The sequence below is a fragment of the Nylanderia fulva genome, unplaced genomic scaffold, assembly GCF_048542155.1.
Source record: "Nylanderia fulva isolate GAGA-0341 unplaced genomic scaffold, ASM4854215v1 Scaffold3, whole genome shotgun sequence".
NCBI lineage: Eukaryota > Metazoa > Arthropoda > Insecta > Hymenoptera > Formicidae > Nylanderia > Nylanderia fulva.
In genome coordinates, this window is record NW_028190368.1 from 929,995 (window position 1) to 950,599 (window position 20,605).

General features: G+C 35.0%; 3 protein-coding genes across 7 annotated transcripts; 1 reads left to right on the forward strand and 2 right to left on the reverse strand.

The window, feature by feature from the left end:
* Positions 1 to 35: 35 nt before the first annotated feature.
* Fntb (Farnesyl transferase beta subunit) lies at positions 36 to 3,425 on the reverse strand. Its single transcript, XM_085484540.1, is given in 7 exon segments — positions 36 to 581; positions 847 to 1,091; positions 1,164 to 1,464; positions 1,706 to 1,944; positions 2,059 to 2,184; positions 2,336 to 2,443; positions 3,320 to 3,425. Coding segments are annotated over 6 exon segments (1,206 nt in total). The 5' UTR covers positions 2,441 to 2,443; positions 3,320 to 3,425; the 3' UTR covers positions 36 to 391.
* Pak (serine/threonine-protein kinase PAK 3-like protein) lies at positions 3,326 to 15,242 on the forward strand. Of its 4 annotated transcripts, none has more exons than XM_029314833.2 (9): positions 3,326 to 4,935; positions 6,963 to 7,158; positions 8,768 to 8,936; positions 9,022 to 9,163; positions 9,239 to 9,356; positions 9,719 to 10,005; positions 10,087 to 10,582; positions 10,666 to 10,884; positions 10,991 to 15,242. In XM_029314833.2, the coding sequence occupies exons 1-9, from the start codon at positions 4,880 to 4,882 to the stop codon at positions 11,072 to 11,074; spliced, it is 1,767 nt and encodes a 588-aa protein (XP_029170666.1). In that variant the 5' UTR covers positions 3,326 to 4,879; the 3' UTR covers positions 11,075 to 15,242. The 4 variants fall into 4 exon arrangements, with proteins under 4 accessions (XP_029170666.1, XP_085340657.1, XP_029170829.1 ...); XM_085484531.1 differs by having other exon boundaries at positions 9,248 to 9,356; XM_029314996.2 differs by having other exon boundaries at positions 9,037 to 9,163.
* SelR (methionine sulfoxide reductase SelR) lies at positions 14,877 to 19,501 on the reverse strand. Of its 2 annotated transcripts, none has more exons than XM_029315298.2 (3): positions 19,150 to 19,501; positions 18,044 to 18,216; positions 14,877 to 16,244 (listed from the first exon to the last, which is right to left on the reverse strand). In XM_029315298.2, exons 1-3 carry the CDS (start codon positions 19,233 to 19,235, stop codon positions 16,057 to 16,059), a joined length of 447 nt encoding a protein of 148 aa, XP_029171131.1. In that variant the 5' UTR covers positions 19,236 to 19,501; the 3' UTR covers positions 14,877 to 16,056. The 2 variants fall into 2 exon arrangements, with proteins under 2 accessions (XP_029171131.1, XP_029171061.1); XM_029315228.2 differs by having other exon boundaries at positions 14,877 to 16,208; positions 19,150 to 19,500.
* Between the last annotated feature and the right edge of the window lie 1,104 nt (positions 19,502 to 20,605).

Sequence of the window (20,605 nt, forward strand, 5' to 3'; positions counted from 1 at the left end):
TGCAGTATTCGACTTAAAGAAATGTAAACAGACAATTGTATGTTAGCTTCTTCATAGACTTTATTGACATAAAATTAAGATAAGGGGAAAATGCAATCTTTTGGAATTTTTAATGTCAAATACTATGTATCGATTGACATAACTTTTTACATGTTTCCTTATCACAAAATTATGGAATTTCATATACAAATAACTTTCTACATACACAACATTGGTCAGTTTAAGTGTTCCACCTTTTTAAGATTCCGTCTTTCTTCGGATTTCTTTTTTTTCTTTTTCTTCTTTTAAAAACATACAAACATGATTAATATATATATATATATATATATATATATATATATATATATTTCTTTTTTTTTTTTTTTTTTCCCCCAAAATAGCTAAGACACAATCAATCGGGTATTGGTAGAGTAAGAAAATACTCTTGCGCTTTTTTTGCAGCAGAGTACTCCACGTTGTAAACAGGATGGATTACCTCCACCTTATTTGCAGGTCTCATTCCGATAATCGATTTTGTCGGTGAATTTTGCGCGACTGATAATCCACTAAGAACATAACATGTGTGATATATGTCGCGATTTCTGAAAAAGAAAAGCCATTTATTGCATTATTTATATTTATTATTTATTTATTCATATATTCATTTATATATTAAACAATTTTAATATACACACATATATATATATATATATATGTAAATTTTTTAATATAAAAAAAATATAAAAACTTAATTTTACTAAAAATTGATAATTAAGTTACATAATAGAATTGTGTATAACAGAAAAATATTTTGCAGTCATAATCCCAATTTAATATATATACAGTAACATATAGAATGTTACGTACTTTCCCGGCTTATCCAAAAGACCACCATGCGGGTTCTGACAGCAAGTTAATATATATTCTTGTAAGGCCTCTTGGTTGAACAACCAGTGGTCGGAAGTATTAAACGCCTTTCCCTGCATTGACAAGATAGCAGAGATTAATGGGAACGTCCCACCTTGCCAGAATGAATAGCAACCGTCCACCAATTTGTTCGTACGTCCTTGGAAACCACCCTCCAGACGCATTTGTTTATTTACTATCCATCTCTGCGAAGAAGAAGAGACAAAGATGTGAATGAAAATGAACTCGCGATTGAAAGAGGTGTTTTATCTTCTTACCAACAGTTCTGGTAAATTGCATAATTCTGTTTTTCCGAGCATCACGAGTGCCGCCAGAGCGCAATAGGCGTATCCGCCGTGAGCCTCCATTCCTGGACAACCACCGAAACCACCTTCCCACGTCTGACATTTCACTATCCATTCGGCGGTATCCTTAAACATATCCGGTGTATATACATTCGTCAGTTTAGCAGACGCGAGGGCGCAATATGCTCCCCGTATGTCTATCTCGCCGTTTTCGTGCATGCAAAAAGAACCGTCCTCTCCGCGTAAAGAAGATAGAAAGCGTTACAGGTTCTTCCTGAAATTATCAAACAAATCATCTTAATGATACAATACACAAGATGCATAAAATGAATTTTAAAAATATTATATATAAAATATATAAAAACATTACATATAAAAATATTATATATAAAAAATGTATATAATAAATATATATAAAAATATATAATATATATAAATACATATAAAAATGTATATAATAAGTACATATAAAAATATTATATATAAAAAAATGTATATAATAAAGAATACTTTACCTATCTATAATATCATATGCCTCCCGTGTACCGATAGTGCATAACGCGTTCACTGCTGCATATGTAGATGCTAAATGCGGATATTGTCCAGGACCTCCTCCGAAACCGCCTGTTGGTGATTGACATTTGGCTAGAAAGCTCGCTATCTTGGAATATTCCTCATCTTCCAAGCGTTCTCCTAATATCGCAAGTGAATGCAATATCCAGAAACAGAGCCACGGTCTGCTGGAGTCTAAGCACTATCATCGTTATAAACACTAGATAAATCCTCTGTCATTACAAGAACGACCTCTTAAATTACAGAGCAACACTTACATGCATCGCTTCCATATTGAAAATAACAAAATAAATACCTCGTAAGTTTCATTTAAATAAGCGATTGATTTCTTTAAAAACTGGATATGCTTCGGTCTAAGTAAGATGGGATCTGTGTCCTTGCAAGATCGATAGAACTTTAAGACTGTCTCTTCGACACGAGTCTAAAAAAGTTAATTGTGGCATTATGACAACAAATAACGACGACAAATTTTAATACAATAATGTGTAATTACAGTATTTAAAAGAATATATTTAATGTTAATGAAATAAATGTGAGTGTATGTTTATATTTTTGTGCAGAGACCTACCTACCTGTTCATCTGTGGTTGCAGTTTTATAGCCCTCATCATCTTGTCGCTGTTTTAGTATTTCCTCATAACTTCGACCTGTGCGTAGGCCTAAATCCGAGTCCGACATAATCTGTTGATATAAAAACAGTAATAAGATCTGTTGATATAATAACAGTAATAAGATTTGTTAATAATAACAGCAGTAATAACTTTTCTGTGTCACAATCACTTAATAAAAATAATCTATTGTTAATAATAATTTAAATAAGATATTTCGATAATCGAGGCAATTTATTTTATAATTTTATTATACAATTTCTCCCGACAAAAAGAGAGATACTTTAGAGGTTAAGAAACTTTTTAGCTACATATCATTTACAGAATTGTATATCGTGTATTTTTATATGGCGCTTTATCATGCCGTACTTACGCTTAAAATTACGTTAATAAATTACGTTATTAAATATATTATTTATTATATATACAATGTTAACCAATATATTACGGTTACACTCATAACCTATCTAATTTTGGTATCGCTTGCATAGCGCGATGTAAAGCCGGTATCGCATGACCTTGAAACTTCAAATGTGTGCATACAAAAGCGTGTCACTGATTGGCTGAGAAATATCCAGATTCTTTCCAAAATTCCACACATTTTCGTCCAAAATTTTCAATAAAATTCACAGCCATTTTTCCAATTTCAAAACATTTTCCGACATTTAATGAGTGGGTCGTAATTAAACAAAAATGTTTATTTTTACTATAGAAAATTTATTATTATTTCTTTATATTTATTATTTTTCTTTTTTTATATTTTTTTAATACTCTTATATATTTTTTATATTTATTTATTCATTTTTTAATTATATCGCCAAAATTTCCAATTATTCAATTTACCACGATTCAAATATTAGCGGGAACCGACGAGAAAAATGGCGGACCAATCAAAAATAGCCTCCTTAAGGTCTCTACTTTTATATAGGATAGACTCTCTTCAATGTACCGTAGAACTCGATGCCGAGGAGCTTGTCGTCGGTGCGCGCGGAGAGCGAAAGATCGCGAGAGTGTCAGAGGCCCGGTGGTTCCGTTTCGTCGTCCGAGGAATCCCATCCTCGCGAGGATTCCGAGGATCTCGCGCGACGACGACGAAGATGCGCGGGTACGTTTGACGTTTCGTCGCGTGTCTTTCTTTCCCGTGCGCGTATTACATACGCGAAGAGAGAGAGAGAGAGAGAGAGAGAGAGAGAGAGAGAGAGAGCTGTCAAACTCGCGGAGAACTGTCAAACTCGCGGAGAGAGCTGTCAAACTCGCGATGAGGCCTCCCCGAACTCGACGTCGTCGACGAATGAACGAATAAGGTGGATTTTGGAGAAGAAAAGGAAATACGTAAAATTGGAGTAAAGGATTAAAAGGATAAATCCCGAGAAGTGGCGCCATCGGAGCCGGATTGCAACATATATACGTATACATATATAATCCGAAAAAGGTGCTGTTTACAGATATCCTCTCGAATATGTTTAGTATCGAGAGGGAGCGCCGTTCGTTCGATGTTGTCTGAATCCGCCATTGGGCGCCATATGCGTCTCCCACTCCGTCGTACTCGATTCTGATTGGTCGTTCGTTTTCCGCACCTTCGTTGTATGTACTTTTTCGCTGGCGCAAGTGCAAGGATCGAGTGTCCGCGACGTCAGGAGCGCGAAGAAGGACGGAGGAAGAGAAAGAGGGAGAGGGCGAGAGCGAAAGAAAGGGAAAGGGCGCACGCGCGAGAGTGAGCGAACGCGCGAGCGGGAGGCGAATAGGCGGATAAAGCGAGAGAGGGAGAGCGAGGCGTGCGTGCGAAAGATCCGTGGATGCGGCGGGGTGTCTGCACCCGTGCGTGAATCACGCCTCAGAAACGCTCTCTCTCTCTCTTTCTCCTTTTTTTGTTCCCTCGTCTCTCCTTCTGCTCTCGCATTCGCCGTCCTCGAATGCGTCCTCCGTGCTCGTCGCGACATTGACCCGTGTGTCGCCACCGGACGCCAACGCCGACGAAGATTATCATCGGCAGTAGCAGCCACCCTGAGGTGAGGGAGAGCGGCGTCTCTCTCTGCCTCGCGCCGAGGAAGCTTCCAGGTCCTCCCCGTCCCCGGGCCACCATGACTCGTCTTCTTCAAGTTCCGAGACCGGTACCGAGGGTTCTGTGATGAAGGGTATCGTTGCAGCGCGGTGAGAAAGAGAGAGAGAGAGAGAGAAAGGGGAGGACACTTACACCTGTAAATCCATCTACCGGGTGTGCCTTTGAAGAAATCGAGTGGATATTTACCTGGAGATTGAAGACTCGGTAGCAGCAACGTCGTCGTCGGAGCTCGAAGGTTCTTTTCTTCTTCGAGGTTTTTGTGCTGCTGAAAGTGAAAGTTCTGAGAGAACGACGAGATAGAGAGAGAGAGAGAGAGAGAGGTGTGATATATCTATACAGGTATATATAGACACACGCACGCGTTGACAGAACGCGGGTTCAATTAAAGGCGCAGAGACGCAGCAACGGAGGATAGACTGGCAACAAAGGAACAGAAGCGGATACAACATGTCAGATGAGGAAGACAAACCCCCGGCACCCCCTGTTCGATTGACATCAAACAGGTACACTTTGCGTTGTCTGTTTAATCTATTTGTATTGATAATTGATTTGTCAAAGAGACAGTTGGACACCGCAAGATAATAGTTGCTCTTGCGTTCATTCTTATATCTAAGATACAGTTATGTGACATTTATTTAGAAATTTTGTTTTGCATTGGAAGAAAGATAATAATCATTTAATTAGTATACTTTGGGTATCATTGATATCAAACAAGTACACTTTGCGTTGTCTATTTAATAAATTTATATTGATAATTGATTTATTAAAGAGATAGTTGGACACAGCAAGATAATAGTTGCTCTTGCGTTCATTCTTATATCTAAGATACAGTTATGTGACATTTATTTAGAAATTTTGTTTTGCATTGGAAGAAAGATAATAATCATTTAATCAGTATAATTTGGGTATCATTGATATCAAACAAGTACACTTTGCGTTGTCTATTTAATAAATTTATATTGATAATTGATTTATTAAAGAGATAGTTGGACACAGCAAGATAATAGTTGCTCTTGCGTTCATTCTTATATCTAAGATACAGTTATGTGACATTTATTTAGAAATTTTGTTTTGCATTGGAAGAAAGATAATAATCATTTAATCAGTATAATTTGGGTATCATTGATATCAAACAAGTACACTTTGCGTTGTCTATTTAATAAATTTATATTGATAATTGATTTATTAAAGAGACAGTTAGACATCGCAAGATAATAGTTGCTCTTGCGTTCATTCTTATATCTAACAATAAGATACAGTTATGTGACATTTATTTAGAAATTTTGTTTTGCATTGGAAGAAAGATAATCATTTAATTAGTATACTTTGGGTATCATTGATATCAAACAAGTACACTTTGCGTTGTCTATTTAATAAATTTATATTGATAATTGATTTATTAAAGAGACAGTTGGACATCGCAAGATAATAGTTGCTCTTGCATTCATTCTTATATCTAAGATACATTTATGTGACATTTATTTAGAAATTTTGTTTTGCATTGGAAGAAAGATAATAATCATTTAATCAGTATAATTTGGGTATCATTGATATCAAACAAGTACACTTTGCGTTGTCTATTTAATAAATTTATATTGATAATTGATTTATTAAAGAGACAGTTAGACATCGCAAGATAATAGTTGCTCTTGCGTTCATTCTTATATCTAACAATAAGATACAGTTATGTGACATTTATTTAGAAATTTTGTTTTGCATTGGAAGAAAGATAATCATTTAATTAGTATACTTTGGGTATCATTGATATCAAACAAGTACACTTTGCGTTGTCTATTTAATAAATTTATATTGATAATTGATTTATTAAAGAGACAGTTGGACATCGCAAGATAATAGTTGCTCTTGCATTCATTCTTATATCTAAGATACATTTATGTGACATTTATTTAGAAATTTTGTTTTGCATTGGAAGAAAGATAATAATCATTTAATCAGTATAATTTGGGTATCATAGTGTATGACTATCACATGAATCATTGTATAATCGTGTGTGTCATTTTATGTTATAGATATGAACATTATAAGAATTTATGAGATAATTATGATAATATAGAAAATAATAATAGATAATTTAAAAAAAAAAGCAAGAAAAATAATTTATTTTTGACATATACATCAGAATTGTAAATGCTATCATAATTCTCGTATCTTTTATGCAATATGCATAAAAGTCTTTTCCAAAAATAGAAAGGCATTAAGTTAGAGGTTGCTAAAAATAATATCTCTTGCTGACTTTCTTCTGTGGGAGAGCATCATAAAAGATGTCTAGATGTCATCCCAGTATTATGTCTCTAACATACTTAATATATATATATATATAAACAGTTAAATTTATATCTTACAATAATTATACCAGCAGTAAAATATTAAAAAATCTTTAAGCCTTTTGTAATAAGAGTGTAAATTATTAATATTAAATAATATAAGATTAATATGTGAGGATAATTGGATAATTATTATATATAATTTGTGACTGTAATAGATGTGTCAATGTTATTTACATTTTTAGGGGGGAATCAGCGCCTAATTTACCGGTGGACATGCGTCCGCTGCCTAAGGAGCCGGATTCCGATGAACGCAAGAAGAAGACGCTGAAGGGCAAAATAAAGATGAAGGAGAACAAGGACAAACCGAATATCAGTTACCCCACGAATTTCGAGCACACTGTGCACGTCGGATTTGACGCTGTCACCGGCGAATTCACGGTAGGTTTTTCTCTCGGATTCCCCGCGATTCGCACAAGAAGTCGCCTCTCTACACCCTCTTGTTCAAAATGCACTCGCTTACCGCTTCGCTGTCGTATCACGGTGCGGATTATCTATGAGAGAGACGCCGATGGAGAGAATTGAAAAATAATAGAGAGTTTTCTTATACGTGTAGATTACTCGATATTATTGGCATTTGCTATCTCTCTCCATATCTCTGTATTGTATTACTCTTGTGTGTATATGTGAATCACATGGATTTTCCGTACCTGATCGAAATGAGATATGAGTTTACTGGTTCACATATGTATATATGTATATATATACAGGGTGTTTGATATAAGGTGTCACATAAAAAATGTACAGGTAGATTTTGTTATTTAGAGATCTTGTTATTTGGAGAATTATTTTTCTTGGCAAAAATATTGGGGCATCAATAATTTTCGAGTTATAAGCGATTAAAAATAAGGAGTTTTTCGCAAACTAAGCCTTGTGGAAATATTATTAATTGCAAGTAGAGTTTACTTTAATAAAATTTTAATTTAAGGTTTAGTTATAAAGATACATGATTGCAAAAATTGGAAACATGCAAAAAGTGATGATCCTCCTCGACATTTTTGCTGAGGAAAAATCGTCTCCAAATAACAAGATCTACTTGTATATTTTGATACGGTGTGATACTTTATGTTAGACACCCTGTTTATATAAATATATACATATATATTCGAACATATCGGGAACGGTACTTTGGTCATTTGTCCGACGCTTCTTATATCTTATTATTTTCACATAACTAAACTAACAAGACACGTATTTCTTTCCAAGCTGCCATTAAAAGTAAGTAAATTAATACGGTTTAGTTTGTGCCTGTTGTACATACATATACACCACGTGATGGTTCGACACTTTCTTTCCGTTGCGGTTTTTATGAGATTAGATGTTTACTTTCCATTGAGTATGTCAAGAGTTTCGTCGATACATAGTCGCTTCAGTAGATTGATACAAGCTTTAGTCGACGTTGCATACAACAATATTCGTTTTTTTTTCTCACCGAATGATTTTCGGCACAGCAAATAGGATAGTCAAGTTGTATCAGTTTTGTAAATTTTATTTACAACTTACGTTAACTCTTTCTATTAAAATTGTGAAATGCATTGTGATGCATTTGTCTGTGCATGTATTCAATTAATGGTTTTATTAAATTTTATATTTTTTTAAATTCCGCATATGCACATTATATAATATTTAGATTTAGATTTAAAATTTAGAATTTTATTTCCATCTCTTTATAAAAATTATGTAAATAAGAATAATATTAAAAATTTAGAATTGTGTATAACAACAAACGATTGTAGGTTTTTAATTATGTCACGACTCAAATTTATTAGTATCTACAAATATACATGACACAGAAATATTTCTTAATTAAATTATTCCTATAACACATCATATAGTTTGCATGTTTGAAAATCAAAATCTCAAAAGATTAATATTAGGTGCACTCTAGACACTAGCGTTATATTTGCCAGACTTACTGGATTACTTACCATCTATCTGTTTTACAGTAAACACGATAATTGTCATCTCATTATGTGTGTTTCTTTCCCAGGGTATGCCAGAAGCATGGGCGAGGTTACTTATGTCCAGCAACATTAGTAAACAGGAGCAGAAGAAGAATCCGCAGGCTGTGTTGGATGTATTAAATTGGTATGACAGTAGCAGTAAAGAGGCAAAGGGCTCCAAGTACATGACTACAACTAAAATGGTGGGAGTTGTAGGTAAGCATAGAGATATCGGTTTGTCTGTAGAGAAATAATTTACATCTTAATAAGAGTACAATACTAATGATAATACTAACGTTAGATAAAACCTATTTAGCTCCAATCGAGAGGGCGAGTAGTCCCCGAAGTATGGGAATCGGTATCGGCACCGGTGTGGGAAATATTCGCGGCCAAGCAATGTCCCAGGCATCCGGAAGCTCTCACTCTCAGCATTCGTTGAGCAGGTGAGTCTTTTACACTTTTACGCGTTTGTTCTCTCGGTCGTTTAAATATTTTCTGAGAAACGGCAACGGTTACAGGGTGAGCAGCAGTAGCCCGAGTAGCACGCCGACGGACGCGTGTGCGACCAGCTCGGAGCAGGAGGACGAGCCGCCGCCTCCGCCGATCTCTGCCCGGCCGGAACGTACGAAATCGATCGTAAGTTTTGTGCATTTAAGCGCGATTAAGCCTCCTGGGTACTCGCCACATGTTAGATCGTGACGTCACAGGCGAGAAAATACACTCTTGAAAATTCTTGCGTGCCATTTTTAGATAAAAAGATATTTTGATGAAACAACTTCAGATAGATTAGCTGTAGCACACTTTTAAAATAGTCCGAAAACTGATCTTTTTATCTAAAAATAGCACGCAAGAATTTTTAGCGTGTGCTTTCTCGCCTCTGACGTCACAAATCCATATTGGTCAGCGAGGATCCAGGAGTCTTAAGAAATGCGCGTTAATTAAGTCTATTATTGTGGTTTTATTGTAACTATTTGTAACGATTTATCTTCATTGCACAGTATACGAAACCTATAGAAGAGGAACCACCGCCACCCCTGACGACCACGCTGGGCTCGCCGCAAAGAAACGGCATGCAACAACAACAACAACACCAGTCTCAGTTAGATAGAAATAAGAATCAAGCGACACCGACGTCAACAACGACCGATCAAACGCGACCGGCACAAGGTGACAAAGCTAGAAAGAAGAAAATGTCAGACGACGAAATATTAGAAAAGCTTAGAACAATTGTGAGCGTAGGAGACCCCAATAGAAAATACACGAAAATGGAAAAGATCGGACAAGGGTAAGACGTGGAAACAACGATTGATAAATTATTATATCGAGAGTATATACAATTGTACTAATTAACGGTCACGATTTGCAGTGCTTCGGGAACAGTGTATACAGCGATAGAAACGTCTACTGGCATGGAGGTTGCAATAAAACAAATGAATCTGTCGCAACAGCCAAAGAAAGAGCTTATAATAAACGAGATTCTGGTGATGCGGGAGAACAAGCATCCGAACGTTGTAAATTACTTGGATAGTTATTTAGTCGGGGAAGAACTGTGGGTAGTCATGGAATATTTACCAGGTGGCAGTTTGACGGATGTTGTGACCGAGACTTGTATGGACGAAGGTCAAATTGCCGCGGTATGCAGAGAGGTATTGCAAGCACTCGAGTTCCTTCATTGTAATCAGGTTATACATAGGGACATTAAGTCCGACAATATCCTCCTGGGTCTGGACGGAGGGGTGAAGTTGACAGACTTTGGCTTTTGCGCGCAAATCTCGCCGGAGCAGAGCAAACGAACGACGATGGTTGGCACGCCGTATTGGATGGCACCGGAAGTGGTGACGCGAAAGCAGTACGGACCTAAGGTAGATTCTCACGTCGATTGTTATTAATAATGAAAATCGATTAAAAGCGTATAATTAACTCGTACCTTGGTGGTTCGTCCCAGGTTGATATATGGTCGTTGGGAATAATGGCAATCGAGATGATTGAAGGGGAACCGCCATATCTGAATGAGAACCCGTTGAGAGCGTTATACCTGATCGCGACGAACGGCAAACCGGAAATTAAGGAAAAGGATAAATTGTCGAGTATATTTCAAGATTTTCTAGATCAGTGTTTGGAAGTTGAGGTGGAAAAGCGATCCGCGGCTTCCGAACTGTTGAAGGTAAGATAGAATCATTATTATATCGTTACAGAACGCGAACTTTTGCTTTATATTTCTTGCTCGAGCTTATTTATAATCGGAAATGTGTGTTTAAATTGAATTGCAGCATCCTTTTCTGAAATTAGCCAGGCCACTAGCTTCGTTAACACCTTTAATAATGGCAGCGAAGGAAGCTGCCAAAGGTCATTAAAAGAGGTAGTGGTGCGAATAGATTGTAGTCGTAAGAGACATGAGAGTTATGCGAACGTGACGCGGAAAAAAAAGAAAGGAAAGAAAGAAATAATGAATCACCCTCCCAAAACGGAAACGGCACAATAATTCAATAATATATAATAAATATAAACGTATATATATATATATATGTAAAATATATATATATATATATATAAAAATGAATAAATATACATATATATATCTAATGTATGCATACATATGTGTATATCGTATGTGAATATTATTTTATTTGCGGCATCGTGTACATGTATACACATACGCATGCATATGTTCATTACGTATGCATATAGATCGATAGATAGAACATATTCGATACCGTGATGGTGTATCGAGAAAGCGATTGCACAGTTAAAATAAAAAAATGCTCGATTCTCGCATGTTGCGAGCACGAACAACAAAGATTAATCAGAAAGAGCTATGAGCGATCTGATGGCAGAGATCTTGTTTTCCTCGATAAAGTCTAATTACAATTGGGGCATATAAAACCGGACTCACACACAGAAATCTTAGTTAGTTTAGTCTTCGAAGGAAATAAGAAAACAAGACTTATTTCACATGTGTGCGTTGTTACCTGAGATGAGCTTTTGCCGCAATTTTGATGGATTGTCATCGAGGAAATACAAGCAATTGTCAGTTATTTTCTAAAAATATAAAACTAGTATTATACTAACTCTCTAAAAAAAAAAAGAAAAAAAAGAAGAAAAAATTCAAATCGGAGAAAGAGAGTTAGCAAGAAATGCATATTATTTATAGCGCGAGAATCTTAATAGATAATACCACAAACAAATGTGTGAACAAGTGCATAGGACCTATTCTAATATATTATTGTTTAATGAGAGATCGTAGACAGAAAGAAGATTGGGTCTTCGTGTCGGACTTGTATTTTTCGACAGAGATTACGCGGTGAAGCAGAGCAATATGTTTTTGGTGTGTTTTGATTCGATTAGCACGACGAATAAATGTGTAAGCGGTAGAGTAAAATTTGTTTTCAACGTTATTGAACTATCATATTACTGATCATTGATTATACTTGATTCGTCGTCGATTCAGTTTTCTTATACTAATGAGAGAAATTATCGTAGCAATTATTTTATATAAAAATATCGCAATTTATATGTTGACATTTACAATGTAAAGAATTAGTTCACATGTGCTCTGAAGCTGATTGAGTAAGAATTGCATATCTCGTTTGAGACCGCTAACTTAGAGCTTTACGACGAAGAGATGAGTACTTTTTCTCATTTGCGCCGTTAAAAAAAGGAAGAAGAAAGGAAGACACGTTAGGACAGGAAACTTACCAAGGTTTACTACTTAGTCGATAAGAACATCTTTCCGAGGGCAAAATGTTTGTCCATATCACGTGTGTTCTTCGCTGTAAGTCCGACGTATCTGTCTTTAACGTGTCTTGCAGGACAAAAAAAGGGAAAGAAAAAATGATGGAACGAACGAACGAACGATTGATATGAAACTGTAAAACAAGGTTCAGACGTAGAAGCATTTTGTGACACTATAAAGTGCCTGTCTTGTCGTTTAGAGACGTGAAGAAAAAAAAGAAAACTCGCGTTAGATTTCTTATGAACCACCGTATTACAATACGTAAATATTTCGTTTTAGCATCGTGAGAAAGAGAGAGAGAAGAGAGAAGAAGAAACAAATAATCGAATACACACACACACATATAATGGAGTTGAGTTGTAAACGTTTTGTGTAGATCGAGTTGTGGTTCTGTATGTATGGTTGTATTTGCATCGAACATTATCGAAATATGTCTTTCCTAATGTATTATATATCATCCGAGCGTCATCGCGTCATCGAAAGAAACGAATATCTTAGAAGTACATTTAGTTATCTTATTGTTAGTGTAATACCGTGACTATTAGATTTTCGTATCTTTCTTTTTTTCTATTTTCTTTTTACTTTCGTCGTCCATTAAATTCGACTGAAATATTTATCGCGCGAAAGTTCCAAGAATGAAATAAAGAAAGGCGAGGTTGACATCGATGATAGAAAGCGTAGCAATTTGCAAGTATTGATGCAAATAAATTTTTTTATCAATTTTTAACACTCATACAATCATAGAACGATTTGTGAGAATGCCGGAATTGTGAGTTATTTGCGAACTTTTGACTCTACGGAAAGAAGAAAAAAGAAAGAGGATGTTGAGGCTAAGAAGAAAACGAATCTTCTCTAACTAAACATCCGCGTTCCATTCCGGATATAACGCGAGTTCTTGACATTCTACTTCTTTTTTTTTCTTCTTTCGAGTTTCGAAAGTAGCACGTACTTGCCCGATTTCCGGTTTTCGCGCGATGGATAGATGGCTCTCGGTCGACGAGGTTTTTCGTTATACATATATGTATAGGACTCGTATATAAATTAATATTAACTGAAATCATGTGAAAATATAATTATGATAGTTATAAATCAAGAGAGAGAGAAAGAGAAAGAAATTAACGATATACACTTATATTGCATACGAAATGAGACGAAAAAAAGGAAAAGGAGAGGAGCTCGTGTATTATTTGATAATCGTACGATACAGCGTATTCACTTTTCGACGAGTTTATTTGATTCTCTTCCCTTCTTTTTTGTAGTATCATCTTTTAAAGAAAAGCCTGATTAGATTTTTATAATGTTTGACTGTACTTGATCGCGAAAGAGCGGAAGCAGCTCAGTTTGTGTCGACACTCACGATCGAACTTAGAGTCGAAACCGAAGGGATACAATTTAATGGAACTCGAAGAACCTGAATGTGAAATAGGATTTATTAATTAAACTTGCACCTCCCTCTTTTCTCAGTATTCCGCGCGAAACATATCGCGAAAACGTTTCGCATAATAATATAATAATAATAATAATAATTATAATAATAATAATCCCGCTTCGGTGTCAGTCTTTAAAATCGATCGGATCGTCGACACGAGACAAAATAACGTGCGCACGTCTTAGTATTAACGAAAGAAAAAATGAGTGTGTGAAAAAAAATATATAAAACTAAAGAATGATACGATCCCCCAGGGTTAAAGTTGACGATCAGAAGCACACATTTTAGAAGAGCGAGGTCCTGCATTTTCACAAATATCTCTTCCGGCGCGACTTTTCTCCATTTATCGTTTTTTTTTTCTTTTTCTTTTTGCGGCAGTTATTTTAACAAGTATATACTACAGCTATTGTATTAGCAGCTATATTATAATTAATATGTCTAACTTTTACACTTGTACGCCAATCGGGTCGCGCGAGATGCAAAATTGCCTGCATAAAGTATCATCCTCACCCGGTCGATGCACACACCCTGATTGAAGCGCATCTTAGCATGTATGTAGATAGACGTTCGCTGATAATGGTACCGGATGAATCCTTTTATCGCGTGAACAAAAGTACAAAAATTGTACCAAGCATGCCTTATCGTAAATAATAATAAGTGATGCATCACGAAAGTACTCATTATTTTTGACATTGACTAACGGAATCGCAAACGTACTAGAGCTCTGATAGATAAAAAAAAGAAAATACGAGCAGGCGAATCTTTTTAAACGTAAAAAGAAAATGCGGGCATCTTTGCATCCGATTATGCATCCACGTATACATAATATTTCGATGATCGTTCCAATTGCATTTAATAAATCGCTATGTGGACTACGTGTATCATCGTCTCTGTTCTTTTTTAGGTTCTTAAAAATAGGTTCCTAATATGCGAATCATGTTAAGTGTGTGTATGCATGTTTTATCGTAGCATTTTACGATGTTTTTGAAAATGCTTTGTGATCTCTGAATGAAAGAAGGAAGTAGTAGGCCTATAGTAACAAAGTCGCTATTTTACTGCTGAGATTGAAAAAAAAGAAACTTTCCGGTCAGAGGAAGGTTCGTTCGACTTTAACTTTTATAAGAAAGAAACGCATTTATCGGGGAAAAAAAACATTCGGCAGAAATCTGGTCTCTCAGGAAGAATATTTGAAATTTTTGTGACGAGATATAAAAGTTTCAAAGTAAAGGAGTGCAAAAAATCACAGAAAAGGAGTAATGAATTGTAAAAATAATGCCTAGAATTTTGCGCATATATTGTACTATAACACCTTTCAGTTTGTTTTGAAACGTTACAATATAAGGAAACATTTTATAACAAATATGTGTTTTCTCGTATAAAAATATCCTCCTCCTTACTTGATAGTATTAAGAGAAATGAAAAATAATTATACTTTATATATCTTATTTCATATTAAATTAAAATACGTGCTATATATATTTTACATATGGCGTTTATTGAAAAAATAACATTCTTTGATTAGACATCATTTTTATCATAGTTCTTTTCTGTATCGAGCGTTTTCTCGTTTTATGCAGCGTATATCTTGTGTGGGTGTTAAACTTTGTTCTCTTTAATACGGATATGTACATACATATTTGTAATATCGAGAGAATAACACAATGCAGAGATTTCGAAACTGATAACATAGAATTATAGTTTCTTGTGTGAAAAGTCGGTCGGAAACCGTTTTATCTCTGTATATAAATAGGATATTCTGTAAAACTTTCGCAGAAGCTTAACGTAAAGACGAATATTCGCGAATATATTCAAAAATCTTATATAATTAAATAATGAAATATAAATTAAAGAAATATATAATTGACATAGAGAAAGATTGGTTTAATAGCGATACAGTAGTATTCACATTGCGTCAAAAGTGATAAAACATTAATATTTCTTACGTATATATATATAATAAATATATATATAATAACAAATTTGTATTTTACAGAGACAGCCTATTTGGTATTTTGGCGATAATAAAATTACTCCATCTCTTTACAATGCATATAAATATAAACCAGAGGTATTTTATGATTATAACGCATCATTCATACATATTTATATATGAATAGTGTGTTATATGACTTGACATTTTGAATCTCATAAATAAAAAACAATGAGAGCTTATTTTATGTAGACTTTTTCTCCTCTCCGGCCGCATGGAAGCTTATGGAGGCGGAATTGATGCAGAAACGCTTCCTCGTCGGCTTCGGCCCGTCGTTAAACACATGTCCCAGGTGCGCGTCGCACTTTGAACAGGTCACTTCGGTCCGCACCATATCTGGGTTTGCGATCAGCAGTAGTAGATTGCCACCGACTAGTTGGCGTCGTTTTAATTCGACGTGACGCGCGATTTTCAGTGGTGTTTTTTTCAGTGATGAGAGTGAAGAGTGGTGATGGTGGTGGTGGTAGTAGTAGTAGTAGTAGTAGTAGCCAAGGAGTGATCAAGGAAGGCAAAAGGAGAAAGAACAATAGAGTGTGATTAGACGCAGACCAACACCTTTCTTGCGATACACTTTTCAGAAGAAAATAGAAGTGATCTAAAGAGAGCTATTGGATTACAAGAGAAGACCAAAACTAAAGAAGAGCCTCGATAGTGAGAGAAATATAGGTAACATTTAGGTATATGGTACTAAAGAAAAAACAATATGGAAAAGTGCGTACATATATACGAAACTATTTTATTCTTGTATATAAGCTTTTTTTATCAATCTCGATAGTACGCTTACTTGGCAAAAAATTAAACAACTGCAAAATATATATTTTATTTTCTTTATAATATATGCAAATGTATTTCTTCATATCAAGTATTTATATTGCGGAACTTACTTTGCAGAAATATTTGTTAACTTGTATATTTAGCTGTGAGTATTAAAACATACAAATGATGAAATATTGTTATTTCAACTGTGTTATCAATAACATTAAAGCAAAGGAATTTTATTGGCATCAAAGAGATATGCTGCAAAAAGCAATAAATGCGTTAAAGATTTGCAACTGAGAAAAAAAACATTATTCGCAATGCAAATTGTTTGTTTGAACAATCGTAAACTTTATATTCATAGCACACAGCTATGTACAGCACTCTAAATTAACATAAATATATGACAGATAATTTTGTCCATCTTTTAATCCATATATCTGCAATGAGCGTTTCATATATAATGTAGCACACATTAGTTTAAAATAAGAAAGTGATGTAAGTCTAACACCATCACACTCTAAGCAAGTGCATGCGAGGATTCAGGGAGAGAGAATACAAGAATTTTCATCCAATACATATTATACACAACATTCTATGCAATAAAATTATGTATAAACATGTAAATGTGGATTCTACTTTTCTCTTAAATTTCCAAATATTTTTTAAACATATACATTAAATATATGTACAAGAAAGTTTCTACATTCATAAATACAAAGAGATCAAAAAGATACAAGAGAGAATAAAAATAAAATAATTAATTTTCATGAAATTTGTAATATATTTTTATATTATGAAAATATTAAAATTTTACACGAGAATTACAATGTGAGAATATATGTATAAAAAGATTTCTATTTTAAGTAGAAAAAATAAACGGATGAAATGATCGGGATATAGATTCAGTAATGTTTTATCAAAGTGTATACAAGGATTTATTAATTATTAATTATCAAAATATGATTTGGAGTGTACTCGCGTACTATTAAATCCTAGTCTAGAAAGAATGATTTAAGATTTAAGAAAAAAATTTGATCCTAAGTTTAACTTTTAAACTCTAAGCTTTAAAAGTTGGGAGTTGACCAACTCTCTTAGGACTTAGAGATTTAATTGGAGTTTTTTATCATAAAACTTAGAACTTAAATCACTCTTTGTAAACTAAGGTCCAATTGCACCACCATTATTTCGACTTTAAGCGAAACTTAAATATGTGTCTATCTTTATCTTTCTTTTTAAATAAATAAAAACAAACATATATTTAAGTTGCACTTAAAATGACGTAGGTGCAATCAGGCCTAAGACTAAAGGAATTGTGCAATATATATCTGTGTGTGAGTGTGTTGTCTAGAGAAATGTGCCATTCCGAGATAGCGTTATAAAAGATATACTAAACGACGACCATAATTGCTTACCATGAGAAGTATCTTTGGTCAGTTTAATGCGTCCTTGATCCAAAACCTCATTGAATGCGGGCCAACCGCATCCGCTGTCGTACTTGGTGTCCGAGGAGAATAATTCCTGATCGCACACGACGCAGGTGTAGGTTCCCTTCTCGTAGAATTTATTGTAGCAACCGGTATACGGCCTGCGAAATAGAGAATATATAAGGGTGAGTGCTTTGTTAGGGGGAGATGAAAAAGGGGAGCGAACTTTGCATGACACACATAGTTTATTTTTAAACCTGTTGGCCGTGAGTCGAACCGCCCTGAAGCGGAACGGTCTTGAAAAAGTTATTTCGGTTCCTTACACATCTGTTTAATAATAAGAATTGAACTACTTAATCGCGCGGCCACGTGACTGCGCGTTTCCATCTTTACGACATTTATCTTGTAATAAATTACGCTATATCGCGATTTTATTTGCAAAAATACACGTCTCGTGATAGTTACGTTAACATTTTATATACATTATATATATATATATAGTGCAATATTATAGCGTTTCTCTTCGCAAACTCTATAAATATACGTATTAATATATCTAATTTTTACATAAAAAATATTTTTTTCGACATGAATATATTTGTTTACAATTTAAACGAGATGTTTTTTAATGTAAAATTAGATGGAGCAAAAATTGTGTCTGACATATGTAACTATGGATCATGACAAATAACATCCGTTTGTGAATATAATTAGCATAGTTCGAAGTCTCTATTATGTTATCGCTGTTGCGCAACTGTTACACTTCGACTATTATAGAATCAGCTGACATCATCTTAATTTCCTCTCTCTCTCTTTCTTACTATGGAAAATCAAATGCATCCGGACCGTGATATAGAATCTGAAGTCAAGCTGCAAAAATAAGAAACTATTTCGTAAACACGTTGACTTAATTAAATCATTAACTTAATCGACAAGCTACTATACAAGTTAATAATAAAGAAAAGTGATGAAACCCTTGTATATAAATTTTCGTTCGGATTATTTTCCCGTGACATTGGTACGCGAAAATGGACCAAAATGAATATTTGGTTTCTTCGAATCGACTCGAAAAATTCTTCCCGCTCAGTCCTTACCTCTCGGTGCCCTTCTCCTGGGTGACGTGCCACTGCAGCGGCGTCAAGCGTTTCCTCGCCTCCTCCTTGTCGACCGCCGTCGTCATCCTCCTGATCGCGCGGAAGAGCGTGAGTCGCAGAATCTTGAGGCGATCCGGGATTTCCAGGAAAGCCGCTAAAATAGACGCGCGAAGCAAGCACGCGGATTCACGTGGTGACGATTCTGACAGGGAGCGGAGAGGCGATCTTGCCGCGCTTTCCGCCGTCCCGACTGAATCTGCTGCTCTCGACGTACACGCTGACGTGACGCACGCGACTCAAGCGCGGCTAACTTCGCCGCATCGGAGACCCGACTGAACCACGCTCCGAACCGCGATGCCGCGTTTCCCGCGATAACTCGCCTGGCGCTCCAGTCACGTTCCAGCCGCCGCGCCGATATATGAACACGACGATCATTTTCGAATATTTAGAAGTCTCGCCAAAATCGAGCCCCTTCCATTTTTTCAAAATAATGGAGACGCGTGTAACGTAAGATTTTTTAAAAACATTATACGTATATGTGTATATAATATATGTAATAGTATTTAGATAGATATATTAATAATTTAATTTGGGGTTAGGAAAATATAATAAAAAATACAATTTTTATTAGTCTCTTTTAGATTGTTTTTTTTTGTTTGTGTTAATTATTTTCTAATTGATAGAATTTAAGTTTGCATATGTGAACTGAAGCCAATTTTATTGACGCATATATATATGTGTATTGTATAATTTATTCGTAAATTTAGAGACAACAATACTGTCGATCATGTCTATTTTAAATCTGCTGTCAGTTTATTCAGTCGGTATAATCTGAAAATTTGATGATTTAAGTAAAATATTATTGTGATAAATTAAATCATTTTTTCTAAAGTTTTCAAATTAATATTAGAATCATTAAAAATGGGCCGAGCTTTTATCAATCTTATTGTATTTTTTATTTCAAAGAAGATCATATTTATTGTTATAAGATTATTTTTTATTATCGAGTAAAATTTTTCTTACAAAAATATATGTTAGATTAAAAGAAAAAGAAGTATAATTCAAATATACATATGATATAAACCACGTTTATTATGCGAATTGCGAATTGACTTGAAGAATATTATTCTCTGTGAACTAACGCCCTCTGTGTTACAAAGTGACTGGCATATGATACGTATATAAATGTTGCGGTCGAGAAAACGCTAGAGATTCGATCGACCAATCAGGATGAAAAGAATCAAGAAGACCCGATTGGTTATAACGCGATGATCCACAGTCAATGTCAAATACAAACAAGACTTTATCAGGCAGTCTTTATTTTTCTTCGCTTCCACAAAAATTTACCCAACAAAATCATATATCTGTCAAATCAAATTTCCCGCTGAAAAAAATGATCGCTCGCGCGCAAGAAATTTTCGGAGCATCACCTCACGTTGGTAGCAATGTGACAAGT